Source organism: Miniopterus natalensis, chromosome 19 (assembly GCF_054644295.1).
Source record: "Miniopterus natalensis isolate mMinNat1 chromosome 19, mMinNat1.hap1, whole genome shotgun sequence".
Classification (NCBI taxonomy): Eukaryota; Metazoa; Chordata; class Mammalia; order Chiroptera; family Miniopteridae; genus Miniopterus; species Miniopterus natalensis.
Window position 1 is genome coordinate 21,145,052 of NC_142099.1, and position 19,650 is coordinate 21,164,701.

The window sequence follows — 19,650 nt, forward strand, 5'->3', positions numbered from 1 at the left end:
TTAGAAAGCACAGGACGGGGTATCAGAGGGGGATGCAGCCAGGCCTGCATCTTTCAGCAGTGTGGCCTTGGACAAGGCACTTAACCACTCTGAGCTCCCTTGACTGTAAAATGGTGATAATGATACCAACCTTGAAGGCTGGTTGTGCAGATTGTATTATATCATGTGCGTAACTGTTATTATCATTCACAATAACCATATGGGAAAGTGACTGGGAAGTGTGGAAAATTGGTCTGTAAAGCATGGATGGTCATGGGATTGGGAGCCTGAGAGAGGAGACACCAGCTGCTAGCAAAGGAGTTCATTGCTCACCTAGCCTCACTCAGTTGTCCTTGGCTCTCAGAAATCCCAGCTTTCTGTGGTTTCACATTATCTTGGGACCCAAATGCCATGCACATTAAGCATGTCCCTCCCCACTCATTCCAGCTGCTGGGATGAAACAATTCCATGAGTAGTACTCATGAGATTTAGATGCATGAGCTGCGAGAGAGCAAAAAGAAAAAAAAGAGAACCTCTTCTCTGAAATTCATGGCGTTCACTTGTTCTAATTAGAGTTTCCTTGGCCTTGTCTATAAGATAGGGGCTGGGGGCACTGACAAAGATACAGTGAGCTGACGTCTTCAAAAAGAAGACTGATACAGGTACAAAGACCAGCGGCCTATAGACAGCAGTCCCAACCCATCCACGTCCCAATTACAGTAAGAAAAACAAATGGTTAAATTAACCTTCTCTTAAGAGTCGAGAGACTTGGAAGTACTGATGAGCTGCTATTAGGAAGAAGAGGAGGAATCAATACCAAAATCAAGAACAGGCTAGAAAGAGTGAGGCGAGGCTGGGGCTGAGGCCTGGTCTTCACATGGCTGCTGGCAAGGACTGGTGACCAGAGGCTGAGACCCTGGCTCACACCAGGATGTGTCCAGGTTCTTGGCTATTGCTTTCTTGTCGTGGCCCCTACGGACCAGAAGCTTTAGCCACGGAAAATGAATCAATTGTTGATCCTGTGCTTTTTACAGAAAACCAGAGCTCTCCAGCTGGCTTGTGGGGAAAGGACTTGGTAAGATAGGTCTCGTAGTTCCTGGAATTCTGACTGGATCAGACGGAGCTGCCTGTGAGCTGGGCAGTGGTGTGGAGCGGGGGAGAGGACTGCTGTCTAAACACAGATCCAGACAGATCTGCCACAAAGAGCAGCACAGCCCTTTGCAGCTTCCCTTGTGCCAACTATGCTCCTTGCTAATTAGTCTAATGGGAAATGTGTCTCTTGCAGTCTGCAGAAAGCACAGACTTCCTCTCTGCCCGACAACTGGGGCTGCGGAACTGTTAGCCGTGACTGAGAAACAATTCTGCAGTTGTCCACTTCACAGCAGCTGCTCTTGACAGTGGTCAGAGCAGCTGCAAACTGGCAGGCTGTGTTCTTTGAGGCCTAGCTCAAGCCAGGGTCCTTTTCCTGCATCTGGACAGGTGTGAGCCTGATACGTTTCTCAGGGTGCCCTTGGTCACGAGGCAGCCCCTTTGCACACTGGACAGGCCCGATTGCCTTGGGAAATTGGGAGCAGTGCAGGTCTCAAGCTGGTGCTTCCCTGGTGCTCACTGTGCTCAGTCTCTCCTGGCTCGGCTTTGCCCAGCCCCAGGAAGAAGCTGCCCTTCCTCTTCCGGCCATGCCCTCCTTGGCTAAGCTGTCATTTCTTTCCCACCTTCTCTGAGTGTCCTATTAACCCACTTCTGCTTCCTTTTCAGTGGCAGGATCCCGTATAAGGATATGTACAAATTAGTGCGGGTCATCTCGCCGCCTTTGGGCCTGGGAGAGAACTGCCCCTACAGGGTGGCTTGCAAGGTTTGCCTCCCAGTCCCCAGCCGCGACTGGTGGTGGGGTGCCACCTGGAACCCCTCCTCTCTGTCCCGCTCCACCACCACCGCGCCACATGAGGGAACCTTCATGTTGCTTTCCTTGAGTTTAAAGAGGTCCCAACCCTCCCAGAACCAGCAGCTGTTACACGAGGGAGAAGGACACATTTGGGGGTGGGGGTAGGTAGGAAAAAAAGCTAAGGGCTTAATAACAAAAGCCATTTCAACCTCACTTTCTTCATGTGCATGCACTCATTGGTGCGTGGACACACACTCTCACACTCTCTTCCCACACCCTGTAATCCGCACATTTAACCAGTGGGGCCTCTCCCTCCAAGAATGCAGAAATCTTTTTTAAAAAGCAGAGTGTTCTGGTTTCCCCTCACTAGAGACAGACACGCCTCCTTTTAACAACATCACCCCATATGTAAAGTCTCCAGGTGTGATTCTAGTCACCCCACCTCTGCCCGCCCTCCACCGCCTGGACGATTTGGCCAGAAGCGATTATAGAAGCTATAGGAAGGAAAGGAGGTGAGAAACAATGAAGAATTAGGGCAAGAGGTGAGAATAGGTAAAAGGATCGCTTTGGGGGGCGTGTGGAAGAATCTAATAGCTCAGAGGGGCTGGGAAGGTCTCAGTAGAGGACTGAAGGCTCCTCAACACATTTCTTGCCTTAGGGTTCTGCCATATACTGTCGAGGGGGCTGTGAAACCAAGAACATACATGTCCGGGGCATCTAGGACCTCCCTCTCCAACGCTGCCAGACCCTGGGAACTCTAACACCCCAGTGCCCCTGCCCAGCTGCCATCCGAGGCCAAGCCTGCTAGATCAGAAAGCCTCTCGAGGTGCTACAGAGGGGAGCGCGGGCGCCCGGGGGTGTAGCACAGCCCTGCAGCTGGAAGAGGACTTAGGCCCAGGAAGGGGATGACCTGGGCAACGGGCAGGAGCTGGCTTGGGACGGTGACACAGTGATTCCCGAACTCGGGAGGCTGAACAGCTGCCTCTGCTGAGACTCTTTAAACTTGACCCTGGTGAAACCCGCAGCCGCATGAGGGGAGGCCGGGAGGGCAGCATGGCATGCAGGGCGCTCTTTCTCCTCCTGGCTTTGTCTCCTCTGTCCCCGGCACGCCAGCGCCCTGGGACATGCCGGGGAGTCCAGAGCGCTGCTCCTCGCAGAGCCAGGTGGAAGCAACGGGCGACCTGACAGCAGCCACAGGCCACCACGTCCACGTCGCCGCTCCTGCTGCGCACACGGCACAGAGGGGGATACCCGACGTCCCGTCTGTGGGTTCAGAGCGGGAGACAGGCTGGACTTCCCAGCCAGAGCCTGGAAGCCTGACCCACAGCCGGAGCGCCGTCTATCCGGTTTATACCGCTCGCTCACAGCCCCGGGAATGAAGCGAGCTTGTAGGGATGGGGGACGATGGAGGGACAGGGAAGCGGGGATGCTAGCCCAGGAGGAGCGGACAGACGGGTCCCACGACAGTGTGCACGAGTCAGAGGGACCACAGGTCGCCGCCAGCGTTCCCGGGGCCGTGCGGGGCTGATATAAACCCTCACCAGGATGGAGTCACCCGTATGATTTGCCTTGATTAACAGGTTTCCTATTCTTTTCCCGTTTGTCCATGTTGTTCTGTTCTCCTCTCCTGTTCTCCGTATGACTGTCCGTCTGTCTGGTTTTGGCTCTCCTGGGAATGCCTGTTCTCCCCACCTGTCTGCATTCTCCCCACTCCCTCCTGCCACCTGCCCTCCCACCCCACCCGCCGCCCCTTCATGAGCAGTGGCCGCATCCATTACACTGAGATGTATGAAATGCTGACTCTCATGTCACCACCGCTAGGCCTCGGCAAGAGATGTCCCTCCAAAGTGGCATATAAGGTAGACCACCCCTTCCTTTGTTCTGGGCTAGAGACCAACAGAAAATGGGATCCAGCTGTGGGGAGGCCAGACTGGGGGGGAGGAAGCTGGGCTCGGGAGGTGGAGGAGGGAACCAAGGTGAAAAGAAATGATGAGACCAAAGGGTCAGGAAGGTTCACGGAAGGATGCCGCCCCGAAATGACACACTGGATGGTTTGCAATACTGTTCACCGTGGGCTGTGTTACATGTTATCTGTGTTTAATGACAAGTGCGTGGCTTCTTGTGAGTGGGTTCCTAGAGGGAAGTGTTAAGTGGCGTGTTTGCTTTTAGAGGAGGCAGAGTGGTGGCCTGCAGGGAACCTACAGCACACCGGCTCTCCCAGCAGATAAAAACGGGAGCCCCTTCAATCAGATAAGCCAAGGAACTAATGCGGAAATTCCTCTTAATGTGGTTCAAGGAGAAATTTTTTATGAGAGGAAAACTTAACGAATTTCTTCCTCCATGACATAGAAAGAAAGTGAGGCCTGATTCCTTCTAGGCAGCAGAAAAAAAGAGGAGCCTGACTTCTACCCATGATGTGTGATACAGGATGCAGCTCCCTTTCCCCACCAGCCCAGCCGCCAGCTTCTCTGGGCAACACAAGGGGAAGGGTGACGCTGGGCCATGTCGCATTGAGGATTAGATTTCCCTTCTTGGCATGACTGAGTTATAGGGCCTGGCCCTGCAGTTATGGGTGGAGTCCCCCTGGTTTGCATAGAGCAGCATTGTCCAGTGGGAGTCACCTGCCATTCAGGGGCTCATAGCTTTGAGGCCGGAGTTTTTTTCCTCCACAACTAGTAATAGTTACTATTCATTCCTCTTTGGTGTTGGGACTGACCCAGAACACTGGAGCTCTTTCATCCGCCTAGGACTGCTCCACAGCACTGCTGCTACTACTATAGAAGCTCAAGGACATGGGAGGGAGATGGAGCTCGGCTAGAAACAAGAAACTGCCTTGACCCTTTAAGGCACCATGTCTGTGGGAGCACCTTAGGCGACATGTTCCAATGGGGTCTTAGAGACCCTGCCTGGGGAAGACATACATCCCTCCCTGCTAGGCTGGCAGTTCTAGGGGACCTTCTCCTGCTGCTCCAAGGTGTATAGGTCCAGAGAGCATCTCATTGGGACAGGGCCCATTAGAGACGCTCATCCACATGGCTCCTCACACACAGCTTAGGGGCTGACATCCTTTCAGCTCATGATGGCCACATCCAAAAGTACCAAATGGTAGAATGTGGCCCTGAGTTCTTTGAATTTCTGGGATGAAGCTTAGTAAGAGGAGTGTTGGGATTGGAGGAAATGTTGAAAGAATTCCAAAAGCAAGATACTCTCTGGAAAGTGGATTTGGCCATTTCAGTTTGATCCCTTCCTTTGGGCGAGGGGACACGGCCTGCCCACTCTGCTCCTGCCTTGTTCACCCGTCTCTCATGCTCTCTCCGCTGCTCCCCCCCTCACCCGCCCTGTTTGCTCTCTGCCCTTTCCCATCCCGCTCCACCTCATCCATTGGATAAGCTGGACTTCTGCATGTTCAGTCCTGTGCTGGCAAGTTCCATCTTTGGAAGACTCAAAAAGGGGGCATCAGGATGTGTCTTCAAGTCAGAGAAGCAAAGCAAAATCTCCCCCTTCACTGTCTTTCCGTCTGAGCTTTGGGGGTGTTCACGGGAGCAGGCCTTGAAACAGGGAATGGAGCCACCTCCCAGAGCTGACTCCGTTCCCTGAGCCCCTTCTAGAAATCACTTCTGGTCCCTATGGAAGACATTCTTAGGACCATGGAGGAGTCCTGCGGAATGATTAGTGCCCGCAGCCCTGGAATTTGGCATCACTCCTCAGGGAGAAACCAAACCAAACCCCAAACCGCAGCAAATGCACCTCCGGGGAGAAGTAGGGAGAGTAGGGCTGGGAGAGGGTGGGGATCCTTGCCCTTCTTTTTCGTCTCTGCATTTAACCTCTGCACTTGTCCTCCCTTCTCACCAAGGTTTTTTTTGATATGCTTCCCCCCTGCTGTTTCTTTTCTCTCACACACAGAGGTTGGTCCTGATGAATATGCCCGTGGCCGAGGACATGACTGTCCACTTCACCTCCACCCTGATGGCTCTGATCCGGACAGCTCTGGACATCAAGATCGCCAAAGGTGAGCTCAGGAAGGAAAAAGCAGCTCTGGAGGGGCCCATGCAGGGCGGTACAGGACAGAGATTTTTGAACTGTCACCCTCCCACAACGCAGGGACCTGGAAATCAAATACTAGGGTCTTAGTTTCAGCTCTGAGACTCAGTAACTACAACATTGCTCACTTCCTCCTGGTGAAAGGAGTGGTTCGCTCATCACTAAGGCTCCTTTCATCTTTCAGTATGTGATCCTCAGTGTCTGGCACATAATAGGCATTTTAGACATACGTGTTGATGCAACAAATGAGTTCTAATTTTGTCTTTTTTTTCTTATGTGGCACCTTTAACGCCTTGGAAGGATTCTGTGGCTGGTGCTATCATGGTGGTACTTGGTTCCTTTGATGATTTTTAACTCAGTGATTTAGAGAAAAGGCTTTCTGCTTCCCAATGGACCTCCTGCTCATGCCTGATCCAAATCCTGTTTAAAATCAGATCACTCCTACCACAGAGTTGTGGAAAGAATTGATGTCCATTTAATGCAGGGGAGACTCCCGTGTGGCTCTTTTCATTTCCCCCGATATACTGAGCAACTGGGAGGCTTCTCCAATGAATGAGGAAGCTGATCTTGGTCTCAGACCCGTGGCAGGATATCCCCAAGTTACTGAAAATGGGAGTCAGATTGTGTTCTGCTGCTTCAGCAGAAAGACCCAGCATTGCAAGATCCACTGTCACTAAGAGCCAGGATGTCCCCTGAGAATCCAAGGTGCCATGCTGGTTCAGCTCCTGCTCCCTCCGCCCTTGTTATTTCTGTGTCTGTGCTGTTTATTAATAATTTATCTTATTCTCTCTAGGTGGTGCTGACAGGCAGCAGCTAGACTCGGAGCTACAGAAAGAGACCCTGGCCATCTGGCCTCACCTTTCCCAGAAGATGCTAGACCTGCTTGTGCCCATGCCCAAAGGTATGGCATCTCCTCCTGGATGTCCTTGTCACAGTAGGCCCAGCATGCTAAAACCACATCTTTTGCGGAGGGACACAGAGTGATTGAGGAGATAAGGGAAACTTGTTCTGTTATCTCCTTAACAAACACAAATCCCTCACTTCTTAAGTCCTTTTTGTCATTATTAATTGGGTCACTGTGGTTTTAGCTGAAAGTGTTTGGGTGTGTAGCCCTCTCCTTCCCACAATACTGTGCAACCAACCCTCATGGGGTTGGGAAAAGGGTGTCATCATGAGAGATGGTTACTAACGTCATCCCCCTCCTTGGGCTGTGACAGCTCCCTGAAGAGACCTGTGGGGACCTGTCCACTTTGTATGCTCAGCGCCTAGCACACACCTGCTTTAGAGGCGCCCTCCCTCCCCCCCACCTGTCTTCTCTTTGGTCCTTCATGCCACATTGTGTTTTTCAGCCTCTGACCTGACTGTGGGCAAAATCTATGCAGCAATGATGATCATGGACTACTACAAACAGAGTAAGGTGAAGAAGCAGAGACAGCAGCTGGAGGAACAGGTGACGGTCACCGATAGCATGGTCGTGGGAGGTCGTGAGGGACAGGCCTGTGCATCCCTGGGGTTCAGGGCCGGGGGGATTAGAAACCTAGTGGGTCAGAGGTTAAGAGAGTCAAACAAGGTCTCAGCCATGCTCCTATTTTACCCAAGTAAAGTGCATTTTCTCCCACAGTCATTTGAGTTCCTTTCTTCCATGGCAGAAAAACGCACCCATGTTCCAGCGCATGGAGCCCTCGTCTCTGCCGCAGGAGATCATCACCAACGCCAAAGCTCTGCCTTACCTCCAGCAGGACCCCGTGCCAGGCCTGTGAGTAAAACCAGGGGGCCCAGGCTCTCCTGTTTGTGTCTGTCACTCAGGCCTGTGCGCAGGCCTAGAAACCCACTGCCCAGGAATGCCAAAGAAATGATCCCAACTCTCAGAGAAGCGCAGACTGGGCGTGTTTAGTACTGGGGCCAGCTTGAGAGGCAGTGAGCACTGGGGATGCACCAGGGAAGGAAGGGTATCTGTTAGTATCACTTTATAAATGAAGAAGCTGGAGACTGAGAGGTTAAGTGAGTGGCCCAAAGCTAGTAGAAAGCTGAACAGAAATGAAGTCATTTCTTTTTAACTCTAGAATCTTCCTACTACACTATATGTGAAATGAACAAAAGGAGGCTTAGATCAGGCAAAAAAATTCTTTATTTTCTGTATTGGCAATGGACAAAACTCAGTTAAGGAATCTGCCATTTCTTTTGAGTTGCAGGCCTTCTCCCCAATTTGGTCATGGACATCTTATGGGAACATTATCTTTCATCAAGCATGTACAGAGTACCAAAGGGCAGGAGGTCCCTCTACCCAGTGAAAATGAGCTTTTGTGATTGGGTTTACTCCAGCCCTGCTTTTCCAGGCGCCAATAATCACTACCACAGCCTCAGTAATTATCAGGGGAGTGAAACCCAGGCCTTGGAGTGAGACCTCTGTCAGAATGCCGTTTAGAATCTCACCCTGTTCATCTCCTTCTTCCTGTGGTGTTGGGGACCTATTTTTGAAAAGCATTTTCAGGGGTCACAATCCAACACATTGGGGAAAAAAGGCCCAGAGTCGTGACCAAGGCCATGGGTCTTTTAATAAACATTTGATGTGATGAGGTGGCAGGGTACCGATTCTCCTGTTAACAGAAAACAAGTCAATGTTTCTCTCTGATCTGTGCAGGAAGGAGGTAAGATTGCAGAGCGGGACCACCTCATTTGGAAGGATTTAGTGGTTTTCAAGGGTTCCTGGCTTAGAAACGGAGGACACCTTCTCCCCCAGTTCAATCTGTTTTATCCACAACAATTCAATATACAAATTACCTCCCATCAGAGGATCACACCAGCTTCTCTCCCGTGTTTACTGATTCATTTCCTCATTGATTTGATCAATATTTATGTGACCCAAAAGCTGGATTAGGCACTGGGGATGTGACAGTCAACAGAATCACAGTCCCTGTGGAGACAGACCTTGAAAAAGAAATTACGAGATAACAGTTAAAGTGCAGAAGGTAGGTTATTGTGGTGACCTGTAAGTAAAGGAAGCAGTGCGCCTAGTTTGAGAGAGGGGAGGCTTCCCTGAGAGGTAACACGTAGGTGAGAGAAGGTGTGTAAAATCCAGACTGTTAGGATGGGTGGAGCACAGTTCATGGAGGAGGCAGGTGTTGAGCTTGGAGAGCTACACAGGGGTCAGGACACAGAAGTTCTGTTTCATCCAAGGATAAGGGGTTTTATGCATCTGAGGGACATGATCCAATTTGTACTTTACAAAGATCATGTGTGGATCCAGGGGACTGGAGGAGCAGTTTGAGGGACAGGTACACCACTTAGTGAGTGACTGCAATTGTGTAAATTATTGATGACTGTGGCTTGGACCAATAGGATAGAAATGAGAAGAGAAGGTCAGACTTGAGAGGTAATGGAGACCCTGGTGATTGATGTGCTCTGTGGAGTGACGGAGAGGGAGGGGCCAAGGATGACCCTCAGGGTTCTGGTGGATGTTGGTACATTTCCTGAGATGGGGAGCAGCAGATCCTTTCTCAGGACCATCTGTGCTTCTCGAGTTTTATACTGTTCAAGTAGAGACTGCTCAGAGGATACAGCGGTGAGTATGACAGGCAGGGCTCCTCCCTCATTAAGCTTACATCTGGTAGAAAACCAGACATGAAACAGAATTATTAGAAAGAAAAATCGTATTTCAGTGATGAATCACAGTTCTGATAAGTGGTAGGAACAAATGCAGTATGAGCTGAGTGCATGTGAGAGGGAGATCTGACCAGTTAGGAGGGAGAGACAGAGAAGATTTCCTTAAGGTGACTTTTGATATGGATTCAAAATAACATGGGCAGGGTTTTCAGGGGCAGCCTGTATTCAAGTCTTGGAGTAGAAAGAAGCCTGCCATATTCAGTGAGCTAAGAGTCCAATATGTCTGGAATTCAGGGAGCAAGGGCTAAAGTAATGAAGGGGAGGTAAAGACCAGATCAGGGGGGAGGCCACACTCAGAATTCTGGCCTGGATCCTTATCAACAACAAGCAGACAATGCTTTTGAAGTAGGAGGTCAAAGTATTCAATTCTGAGGTTGTTCAGTGATTCCAAGGGTCCTCTCTGTGGGTAATTACTCATTTTCTGTAGGACCAAAGGGGACCTATTTCTTATAATAGCAGTGCTCATCTTGTTCCCAGTGGTTCTTAGGAGAAGACGATGGACATTAAAGTAAGTCGCTTAAATATCAGATGCTCTGTAGCAGTGAAAATTCTGCTATTCAACCCTTTTCCTGTGCTCCCAGTAAGTTAGTTGCACCTATAGAGTATTTTGAAGTAACTGGCAGCCCTTGCTCAAGACTCAGAGCCATTAGCAGTAGACTCACCTATGAGATGGTCTCCCATCCCTCCTTCCTAGCTGCCCAGTCACTGACTGCTGTCCCTTCCCCTGATCAGGAAGTTCATCCTTAAACAGATCAGAGGGTACCTATTTACCAATGAATGGCAGCAGCCTCATTTTTAGGAAAGATTGGCTGACTCTCTCCCCTAACCTGCCCTGTGGATCCTACTGGCTAAGAGTGTCTGTAGGGACCAAACAGCGGTTTGGTAACAGGCAGCTCTCTGTACTTTTCATTTCATTGGCTGACTGTCCCTGTTCTCTTTCGTCACCATTTAAGCATCCTCCTACAGAGCCATCAACCCAGAGGTGGTCGCCTCCTTACCGCCACCTCCAAGGTCATTCCACCCAGTTTATGATCCATCAGGCAGTGTCTGGCGCAGACACCTCAGTGAATGTTCATGGCATTGAATTATTTCGTTTGGCCGGGATGTTGGCACAATAGAGCCATCTTCTTACTGAGCGTGAAGGAAATTTTTTAAAAGACCATGACTGCTTAATATTTAAATAAAACTGTTCACTGTTTAAAGTACGGCATTTTTCTGCCAAATGGAGAGACTGAGCAGAAACCGGTTTACAGTCTAGCATTGGTCTTCCATATGGCTGAGTGTGACAAATGATGTCATTCGTCACAGATAGGTGAGTCACCAGCCGAGTGATGAGTGGTTCCAAGTACAGGTTGAAAACAATGCTGTCTCTTTTCCAGTGTTTGTTTGGTTTTTAAAAAATTTCTATCCTAGGTTCAGCTACCTGTAAGTTACCAGGCTTGCAAGCCCGCCAAGACTAAGGGTGTTGCCCGCCCGGGCTGGGACTTGGAAGTGGCAGCGATGGCATGTCTCTTTCCCTCTCATGCACTCATTACCTTTGAACTTGGCATTGCTTTTTAGGAGTGGCCGGAGTGGATACCCTTCGATGAGTCCGCTCTCCCCCCAGGAAATATTCCAGCTGGCGTGCATGGACCCACCCGATGACGCACAGTACCAAGAGCAGCAGTCTCTGGTGAGTGAATGAGTTACAAGACTTCAGAATGGTTCCTTGGTTCCCTGATCCCTCCCCACTCTTTTTCAAATCTGATTTCATGGCCACGATCCACCAGGAAAACCAAGAACCCTGGCAGTTTCCTGCTGTCTCTCTTTTATGGCAGAGTTTCTCATGTTCTCTGACAAATGCTTCCTCTTTAGGTTTTACAATCCCAGGGGCCACTTATCTGCTGAAGGAATTTATATTGCTTCAGTCCAAGCCCTCTACATGTATGCCCTTGAGCATCATAAAATCTTGCCTTTGATAAGGAGCTTTAGGATGAGGGGCAGCTTGGGGGAACACAGGAAGCCCCCCGGGGATCCTGTCCAACAGTGGCAGCTGTCCACCCGCAGAGACGGAAGTCTCTTGCCTCTGTAGGTTCAGGAAAATTGGCCCTTTTGGCCACAATTCTACAGGGCCAAATACATTCTAAGGGGTCCTGAAAATCACTTTCCTGAGCCTACAGCTTTTCATTAGCATGAATGGTGAAATTACTGAGAAACCTATTGAGTCCAGTTTTAGCTTGAAGAAGAGAGGACAGATTAGCTTTGATGGTAGCAAAACCTAAAGCTTAAGCTGTGATTCCCAAAGATAACAGGCTTTCCTTACCATTGTTCTTACTTCAGGAGCTATCTATCAGGTTCCCTCCGGAGCTGAGTGTTCATTGGCCTAGAAAGAAAAAGACAAAACCCAACATTTGCAGAAGTCCAGACAGACAGCTTGTACTGAGTTCCATGTCACTTTGATTATGATTCATCTGTTTTTCTCTCCCCTTCATTTCTCTGCTGACCCCTCCCCCCTGCTACTCTGAACCCCAGAGCCACTCTGAAGGGATGGTGTGGATGAAGAGTGGCCTGCATGTCTGATGGATGGGTACCTGTCAGAGGGGGCAAAACACTTCAGTAGCTCAGACAAATGGGTGACTCTTCTTCTGTGATTATTGAGTCAAGGGATTGTACATGGTTGGGTTGGCGAGACAGCCAGACCACGCCGTGGGTTCCCAGCATGAGTGCCGGAGGGAATTCTTAGTGAAGTGGGTAGGAACCCTGGGGGGAATTCTCTGAGGAACTTAGCACCGAGGCCCAGGGACTAATTGGTATAGATAGCTTGATTCTTAAAAGCGCCTCTCAGCATCTTAAGGCTTCCCCGGTGATGTGTCTGGTGGGAAAAATCTCACTAACGTGTCCTTCCTTTCACAGGGAGCTTTCTTTCTCACATCATTCCTGCGGGTTGCCCAGGGCTGAGCCGTAGTGCCAGGGCTTTTTGGATATGTGTCCATCTCATTGTCGGTACTGGTGTCTGTGATTCAGGTGTCAGCCTGTGCTCCACACTCACCACTGTGTACTCCTGCCCATCCCTTGGGGCCCCTGCTCTCCATCCTGAGGCGTGGCCATGACGTGTGTGTGTGTGTGTGTCTTGCACCACCTCTGACACCCGTAGACACCAGTGTTGTTACCACATGTGTTTCGAGTCAGACTTGTGTACTATATACAGTGTATCCTGCAAACACTAACTTCCTCAAGTGCACGCATCACAGGTCGAGGTGTCCTCCCACTGACACCAGAAACCACTCAGCCAAATGGTCACGGAGGCGGACTTTCAGCCACGCCCTACTCATACACCTGTTTTTAGACTGTTATTTCCTAACATATAAAATAGCTTTTTTTCTGGTATAATCTCCCATGTCTAAGATATTCCTAGGTCTCTGTTTGGTGACCCATGTAAAATTTCTAAGGCACTCTTTATGGAGTGCCTCTAGCTATCACTTTAGAGCATGTACATTTGCCAAACTGACATTCTTTGCCCAGGAAAAGAGAGATATTCACTCCAACCACCTAACTCTCTAGCGTGGCACAGTCCAATGCAATGGCCACTGCCCCCATGTGGTGATTGAGGGCCTGAAATGTGGCTCGTCCAAATTGAGATGTGCTCCAAGTGGAAAATAGATACCAATGTCAAATGTCTCAACTTTTTTATATTGATTACATATTGGCATGAGAATATTTGGATATATTGGGTTATATAAGTATATTAATTTTCATTTTTTTAAATGTAGTTACTAGGAAATTTAAAATTACATAAGTGGTTTGCATTATATTTCTATTGTACTGTACCAGTCTAGATCATCCCTGGCAGATGGCCACCCACTGCGTTTTGGGGGGATGGTTCCAATAATAAGAAAACTCTTTGCTAATACTATCGTGTATTTTAAGGTTTGAGAAAATACGTTTGACATCGGATATTTCTGACTTTCCTTAGAATACTGGCTTCCATGTAAGTGATAAATGGCTTCTTTGGGTTAAGAAAATGCACCCCCACTACCAACTCTCAAAGTAAACTTCACCTTCTAAAAAGCATCACGACCAATGTTTGTTTACAAAGCTATAAAATCTAAGGCATTGCTGAGTGATAAAATAAGGTGATCTTTACCTCTCAATCTCAGAGCTTTCTGTTTAGGACATCTGGTATACCAGATATCTGTACATATAGACACACACACACACACACACCAGACCTTAAAGATGCAGGTCTCTCTCCTAAACACCACTCTTAGTATGGAGGAGGTAGAATCATCCACTGGAGATGAGAAGCAATGAGATGGAACCAAGTCCCACAAGCTTGGCTGTGTTTATTTCTAGGAGCCAGAGTTTAGTGAATTAAAAAGCGTGCAGCTCTCTAACCATGGCATCTACCTTCCTCCGGACACCCAGGAGCATGCGGGATCTGGGAGGGCATCCTCTATGCCACGCCTGACTGTGGATCCCCAGGTAAAAAGCAACCACCTACCATATGCAGTGGCATCCTGGGCTGTATTGAATTGGTGGGTTATGGAAAAACATCTGATATTTTCAGGTGAGCCCTTGACTTGCCCTCACCCCTTCCCTGAGCAGAAACTGGCTCATGGGCCTTCTCTCTAGAGCCTGCTCCTCCTGTATGTGCTTTCAGTGGAGCCTTAAGCACAACAGCCTGGATGGCATAATTTCCTCCAGATGGGCTCAACCTCCTCAAGACTCAACCAGCCATGCAAGAAATATTTCCCAGGATTTCCCCTTCCTTTCCTGGCTCCTCGAGCACGTAGGCAGTTACTTAAACACACACAGCTCGGTGTCGGGATTGTCTGTCCTAACCAGTGCAGGCCACGCCTCATTTCTTTGTCTGTTTTCCTGGCTTCTTTTTTCTGTCTGTCTGTCTTACATTAAGCTTTGACAGAGACAAGAAGTTTACATGGATCTGTTTTTAACATCTGTAGCAAATCAAAACACCCAAGTTTAAGGTGGGGCTGGGGTGGGACAGATGCTGGAGAGCAAAATGTTCTTAGTAGCTGCTCCATTACAAGGTCTCCTAAGCACTGGGGCTGTAGGACAGGCCTTCCCTGGTGAAGGCAACAGACACAGCCATGCTTCTTTCATGGCGTAGACATTTTGACAATTGCCCTTACATATTTCAAAGTGGCTCAAGGTTCACTGAAGGTCCTGGCTGAGTCCCTGCGATAGGTGGCTCTGTGGGAAGCTTGAACAGTGCACTCAGCTTCTTGCATTCCTGACCATAAAGAGAAGATCCTGGACCAGGCCCAGCAATACAAAGATGTAACATAAAGACACTTTCTGCAATAGCCTCCTCCAGCTAAGGTCTGAGCAAGAGGGATTCAAGGGTGGTTATGGTTTGCAGTCTTCAACAATCTCAGTCCCACTCCTTTCTATTAGGCCCGTTCTGTAATTAATCCATACCTTGTGTTCCTTGGGGGCTCATATTTCCAGGTGGTAACAGACCCGAGCTCCATGAGACGTTCATTTTCCACGATTCGGGATAAGCGTTCCAATTCCTCGTGGTTGGAGGAATTCTCCATGGAGCGAAGCAGTGAGAACACCTACAAGTCCCGTCGCCGGAGTTACCACTCCTCCCTGCGGCTGTCAGCCCACCGCCTGAACTCAGACTCAGGTAAGGAGGTCTTTTTCCTGTTGGCCTTTCGGGTTCCTGCCCTGATGGGGGGATTCTGGCAAGGACTGAACACCTCTGGAAGAGACTGAAGGAAGAGTGCTCCTTACCAAAGGGGTTCCCATGTCTGACTCACACCCTGAAACATGCCTAGGAGACTCCTTCCTTCTTGAGTCAGGCTATAGACATCACTAGAATCGAGATTCTCAGATGGCCTGCAGAACCCTCAGGCTTCCTTGGGATTGTATTGAGACCCCTGGTAGGGGCTGGGCTTTTACCACCAACTCCACTTCAACCCAGATAGTGCTATCTGGAATGGTTTTGCATATTGGAGCTTTATTTCTTCATCTAGCAAAATAAGAAAGATTAAAACAGTGACTTCCCCGTATCATAGGACCAGTAAGTGCCAGACTTGAGACTAGAACTGAAATCCGTGGACTTCAGTCCCACGGTTCTCAATGGCACAGCTGATATGATGCCAGCGTATTTAGTTCATAGCAACTTCTTAATTTCCTTCTACTGATACCATCTTCACCCCCCTAAAGTTACACACCCATGTTCAGGACGTGAATTCCTGGGCCATACTGTTGGCAAAGATTCTAAACTGTGTCTCAGCCCAAACAGAAGAGAACTGATTACACCCTTTGATGTGCATGTGTTCCAGCGGCAACTTGCACTCTCACCTCACCACCCAAGAGTAATTCTCTTCTGTCTCCCTTTCGGACCTCCTGTTGATGTGCCTGGAGAAGCCAGGATCTTTGGGGCCCAGGCTCCAGGAGTTCTCTTTCTTTCCAGTGGCCAGTATGAGCTGAATTGTGATCAGTTGCTTATGTCATCTCTCCTAGGCCACAAGTCCGACACCCACCGCTCGGGGGGCAGAGAGCGGGGACGATCGAAAGAACGAAAGCATCTTCTCTCCCCCGACGTCTCCCGCTGCAACTCAGAGGAGCGAGGGACCCAGGCTGACTGGGAGTCCCCAGAGCGTCGTCAGTCCAGGTCTCCCAGCGAGGGCAGGTCACAGACGCCCAACAGACAGGTGAGCATGGAGAGGCAGCCAAGCCTCTGCCCAAAGACAGGGGTGGCCATTAGCATTGGGTGCAAAAGGGCAGCACCCAGCACCCACACAGAGCTTAGTTACTTAATGCTGTGTTCTCTGATAGGGGAAGCGGCAGCTAGGACTTTGAGACTGAGGCAGTGGAGTTGATTTCTAGAGCAGTGGTTTTCAGGTTTTTCATGCAGAACAGAATCACCTATGGCTCATTAAAACTGCATATGCCTGGCACCTGGAAGATGCTGTTTCAGTAGTGAGGTCTGCCAGAAAGTGACACCCAGAATTCTGCATTTGGAAGGACCCTTCCCCAGGAGATTTGGGGCAGGTGGCTCCTAGGTCATACCCACCTGGGCTCAGGGACCCTTGGGCATGGCTGAGCAGGTCAGGTAAGGCCTGAACCAGCAGATGAGGGTGTGGGCATAGAAGCTGATTCAACCTCAGCCAGCCACTGAAGACACAGAGGCAACAAGTGAAGACAGGGAAAAATGCCAACCCCTTTCCAGACAGCAACTCCCGAGCTTCCTGCCCTTTCCCAACACTTTCAAGTCCTTCTTTCAATGGGCCACTTGTTACACACAGGGTGGGGCAAAAGTAGGCTTACAGTTGTTCCTATGGAAAATTAAACTTTCACTTGCTCACAACTGTAAACCTGCTTTTGCCCCCCATGTTTATAGAGCTTCCAGATCCTTGCTGCTCAGTGTTTGGGCCATGAACGAGCAGCACCTGGGAACCTGTTAGACACGCACAATCTCAGGCCTGCCTCCCCCCGATCTTCTGAGCCTGTATCTGTAGTTTAACAACACTCCCAGAAAATCATACCCATATTAAAGGTTGACATGCCCCAGTCTAAATGGCATTGACTTCTCAGTCTCCTATAATCCCTGCAACTTGGAGGAGAGGGGACTCCAGCTTGGACCCTTGCTCCAGAATTCAGACTTCCAGGGCTTGCTGTGGGATGGTGAGGGAACTTAGCAGGGTCCCACAGATCATGCCAAGCCCAGTCTTATATGCCACATCTCTCCTATTGTACAGGGCACCGGTTCCTTGAGTGAAAGCTCCATCCCCTCCATCTCCGACACCAGCACCCCAAGACGAAGTCGTCGGCAGCTCCCACCTGTCCCTCCAAAGCCTCGGCCCCTCCTTTCCTACAGCTCCCTGATTCGACATACAGGAAGCATCTCTCCCCCGGCGGATGGAAGTGAGGGCGGCTCCCCACTGGCCTCCCAAGCTCTGGAGAGCAACGACTCGGAGGCCGGCCTGCCTGACTCTGCCAGGGCTCGGCCCGCACAGCACGGCCACCCCTCCCCACAGCGCTACATCTCTGAGCCCTACCTGGCCCTGCACGAAGACGCCCATGCCTCAGACTGTGGCGAGGAGGAGACGCTCACCTTCGAAGCGGCCGTGGCCACCAGCCTGGGCCGTGCCAACACCATCGGCTCAGCCCCGCCCCTGCGACACAGCTGGCAGATGCCCAATGGGCACTACCGACGGCGGAGGCGCGGAGGGCCGGGGCCAGGCATGATGTGCGGAGCCGTCAGCGACCTCCTGAGTGACACGGAAGAAGACGACAAATGCTAGAGGCTGCTCCCCCCTCCGATGCATGCTCTTCTCTCACACGGAGAAAACCAAGACCGAATTGGGAAGCCAGTGGGGCCCGGGGGGGAGGAAGAGGGAAGGACAGTGTGCTTATCAGGAAAGGAGAGGGCGAGAGGCAAACCAGTTGAACCCACCAAATTGCTTTACTTCCCTTTGCAAGATGGGCACTGCCATAGTTCTGCCTCTTTGCTGGGGAAAGAAGATACAAGAACATGGAGGGTTATGCCCATGGAGGGGACACCAGGATTGCTTTGCTTCCACTGCCCCTTCCCACGTTTCTAACAGCCGTGGAGGAAGTAAGCTGGCCCGTGTCGACGCCCATTGCCCTGCGAGGCCTGGAAGCCTCCCTGGCTCTTAACTGGGGGGCTGTGGAGACCCTAGGAGGAGAGTCTCCTCCCTCTCTCACCAGCTCCCCAGCTAGCACCATGGCCACCAGGGCCTCTGCATCTCCTGCTGCACCCTGGGGCTTGCTTCCCCAGAGAAGCACAGACTAAGTTCAGGAGCGTCGGGTGCCAGGGTAGGGGCAGGAAGGGAGGCAACGCTGACGTGGAGGGTCAGGGTGCTGTGGCGGCAGCAGCCAGGGCTGGTCTGGACGAGCAAAGCCATAGCCCAGCAGCCCACACCTGGAGGAGAGGGTCGGAAGCAGAGAGCCGGCGGTGCTGGTGGGGGCAGGCCTGTCACCCCTGCAGTAGGTGCTTTGAATGATAAGATAGGCCAAGGAGGTCCCCCAGGGTGCACAGACGTGCCTGAGGCTCTGGTAAAGGTGATATTTTAAAAGTATTTACAATCCACATGGCCAGGGCACCAGCTGATGAGAGTGGGGTCTGACCTTAGTGCTGGTCTCGGGGGAGTGCTGAGGGCAGGGTCTGTTTTCAGCCCAGAATAGAAGTAATTCAGAGTGGGGGGACAGTGCTGCGGCAGGACCAGCACAGCCTGACTGGAGGCAGCGGGCCTCTGCCCAGAGTGAGGCCAAGCACCAGGGGCCCAGCCTTCCCTGCCACTCCCCTGAGGGGACAACACCCTTAGTAGGAACTATGATAGAGGTAGGAAAGGCTGACACACTGAACCAGAAGTGTCAGTAAGAGTCAGAGTTTACCGGGGACCTCCTGCCTGAAGCTCTGCAGCTGGTGTCAGGAAACTGCAGGGTGGTGAGTAAAAATACCTCAGCTTAGCCCTGGGCTGGAACTTCTAGCAAAGCAGGCTCTGTGGGGCCCTATTTCTCTGGGCCAGGACTGTGCTTTATCCCCTCCCAGAGTAAGAGCTGAGCAGAAGACAGCCTCGGGCTATCCTTCCTAACCCCCAAAACTCAGAAACATTGAGAAAGAGCGAGCCCTTACTTGGCAAATCAACACATCCCTGTCTTTATCTGGTGGAAATGCACTGTCCCCGTAGTCCCTCCCCAGTCCCCCAGCACCATTACAGTAGGTGGAAGGACCCTCCTTTCTCAACCCCTCCGTAGGAAGAGCGGAGGCCCCTGGACTAAGATCCCAGTGGGTGAACACATCTTCCTCCAGCCCAGACTCCACCCCTTGGGCAGGAGCAGTTGGTGACTGTTATTTTTCTTAGAAAGAGCCTCTGTTTTTCCTTTTTTTGTTGTTGAAATAGAAATAAGGCATTGCCACATCAGCTCTGAGAGCCAAATTCAACCCCGTGGCTGCAGATTCATTTATCATGGCCCTGCCTTCTCGCCTAGATATTAATGGAGCCTCAGGACCCATGGTCTGCCCCCAAACCAAAGCAGTCCCAGGGCAGGAGAGCAATGTGGCAGAGAGAAAGGCCTTCCCATCTCAGACCCTCTCCCACCTGGCC

At 50.7% G+C, this 19,650-nt stretch overlaps 1 protein-coding gene across 1 annotated transcript in view; it reads left to right on the forward strand.

Annotated features, from left to right (window-relative positions):
* The window catches only part of CACNA1E (calcium voltage-gated channel subunit alpha1 E), a 237,343-nt gene extending 219,509 nt beyond the window's left edge, over nucleotides 1–17,834 (forward strand). Inside the window, exons 37-46 of the mRNA XM_087827824.1 lie at nucleotides 3,624–3,720; nucleotides 5,765–5,870; nucleotides 6,696–6,803; nucleotides 7,252–7,352; nucleotides 7,552–7,658; nucleotides 11,126–11,237; nucleotides 13,898–14,026; nucleotides 15,017–15,197; nucleotides 16,040–16,230; nucleotides 17,278–17,834. Coding sequence (XP_087683950.1) covers nucleotides 3,624–3,720; nucleotides 5,765–5,870; nucleotides 6,696–6,803; nucleotides 7,252–7,352; nucleotides 7,552–7,658; nucleotides 11,126–11,237; nucleotides 13,898–14,026; nucleotides 15,017–15,197; nucleotides 16,040–16,230; nucleotides 17,278–17,823 — 1,678 coding nt within the window. The 3' untranslated portion in view covers nucleotides 17,824–17,834. The remainder of the gene's footprint in view (nucleotides 1–3,623; nucleotides 3,721–5,764; nucleotides 5,871–6,695; nucleotides 6,804–7,251; nucleotides 7,353–7,551; nucleotides 7,659–11,125; nucleotides 11,238–13,897; nucleotides 14,027–15,016; nucleotides 15,198–16,039; nucleotides 16,231–17,277) is intronic.
* The last annotated feature ends 1,816 nt before the right edge of the window (nucleotides 17,835–19,650 follow it).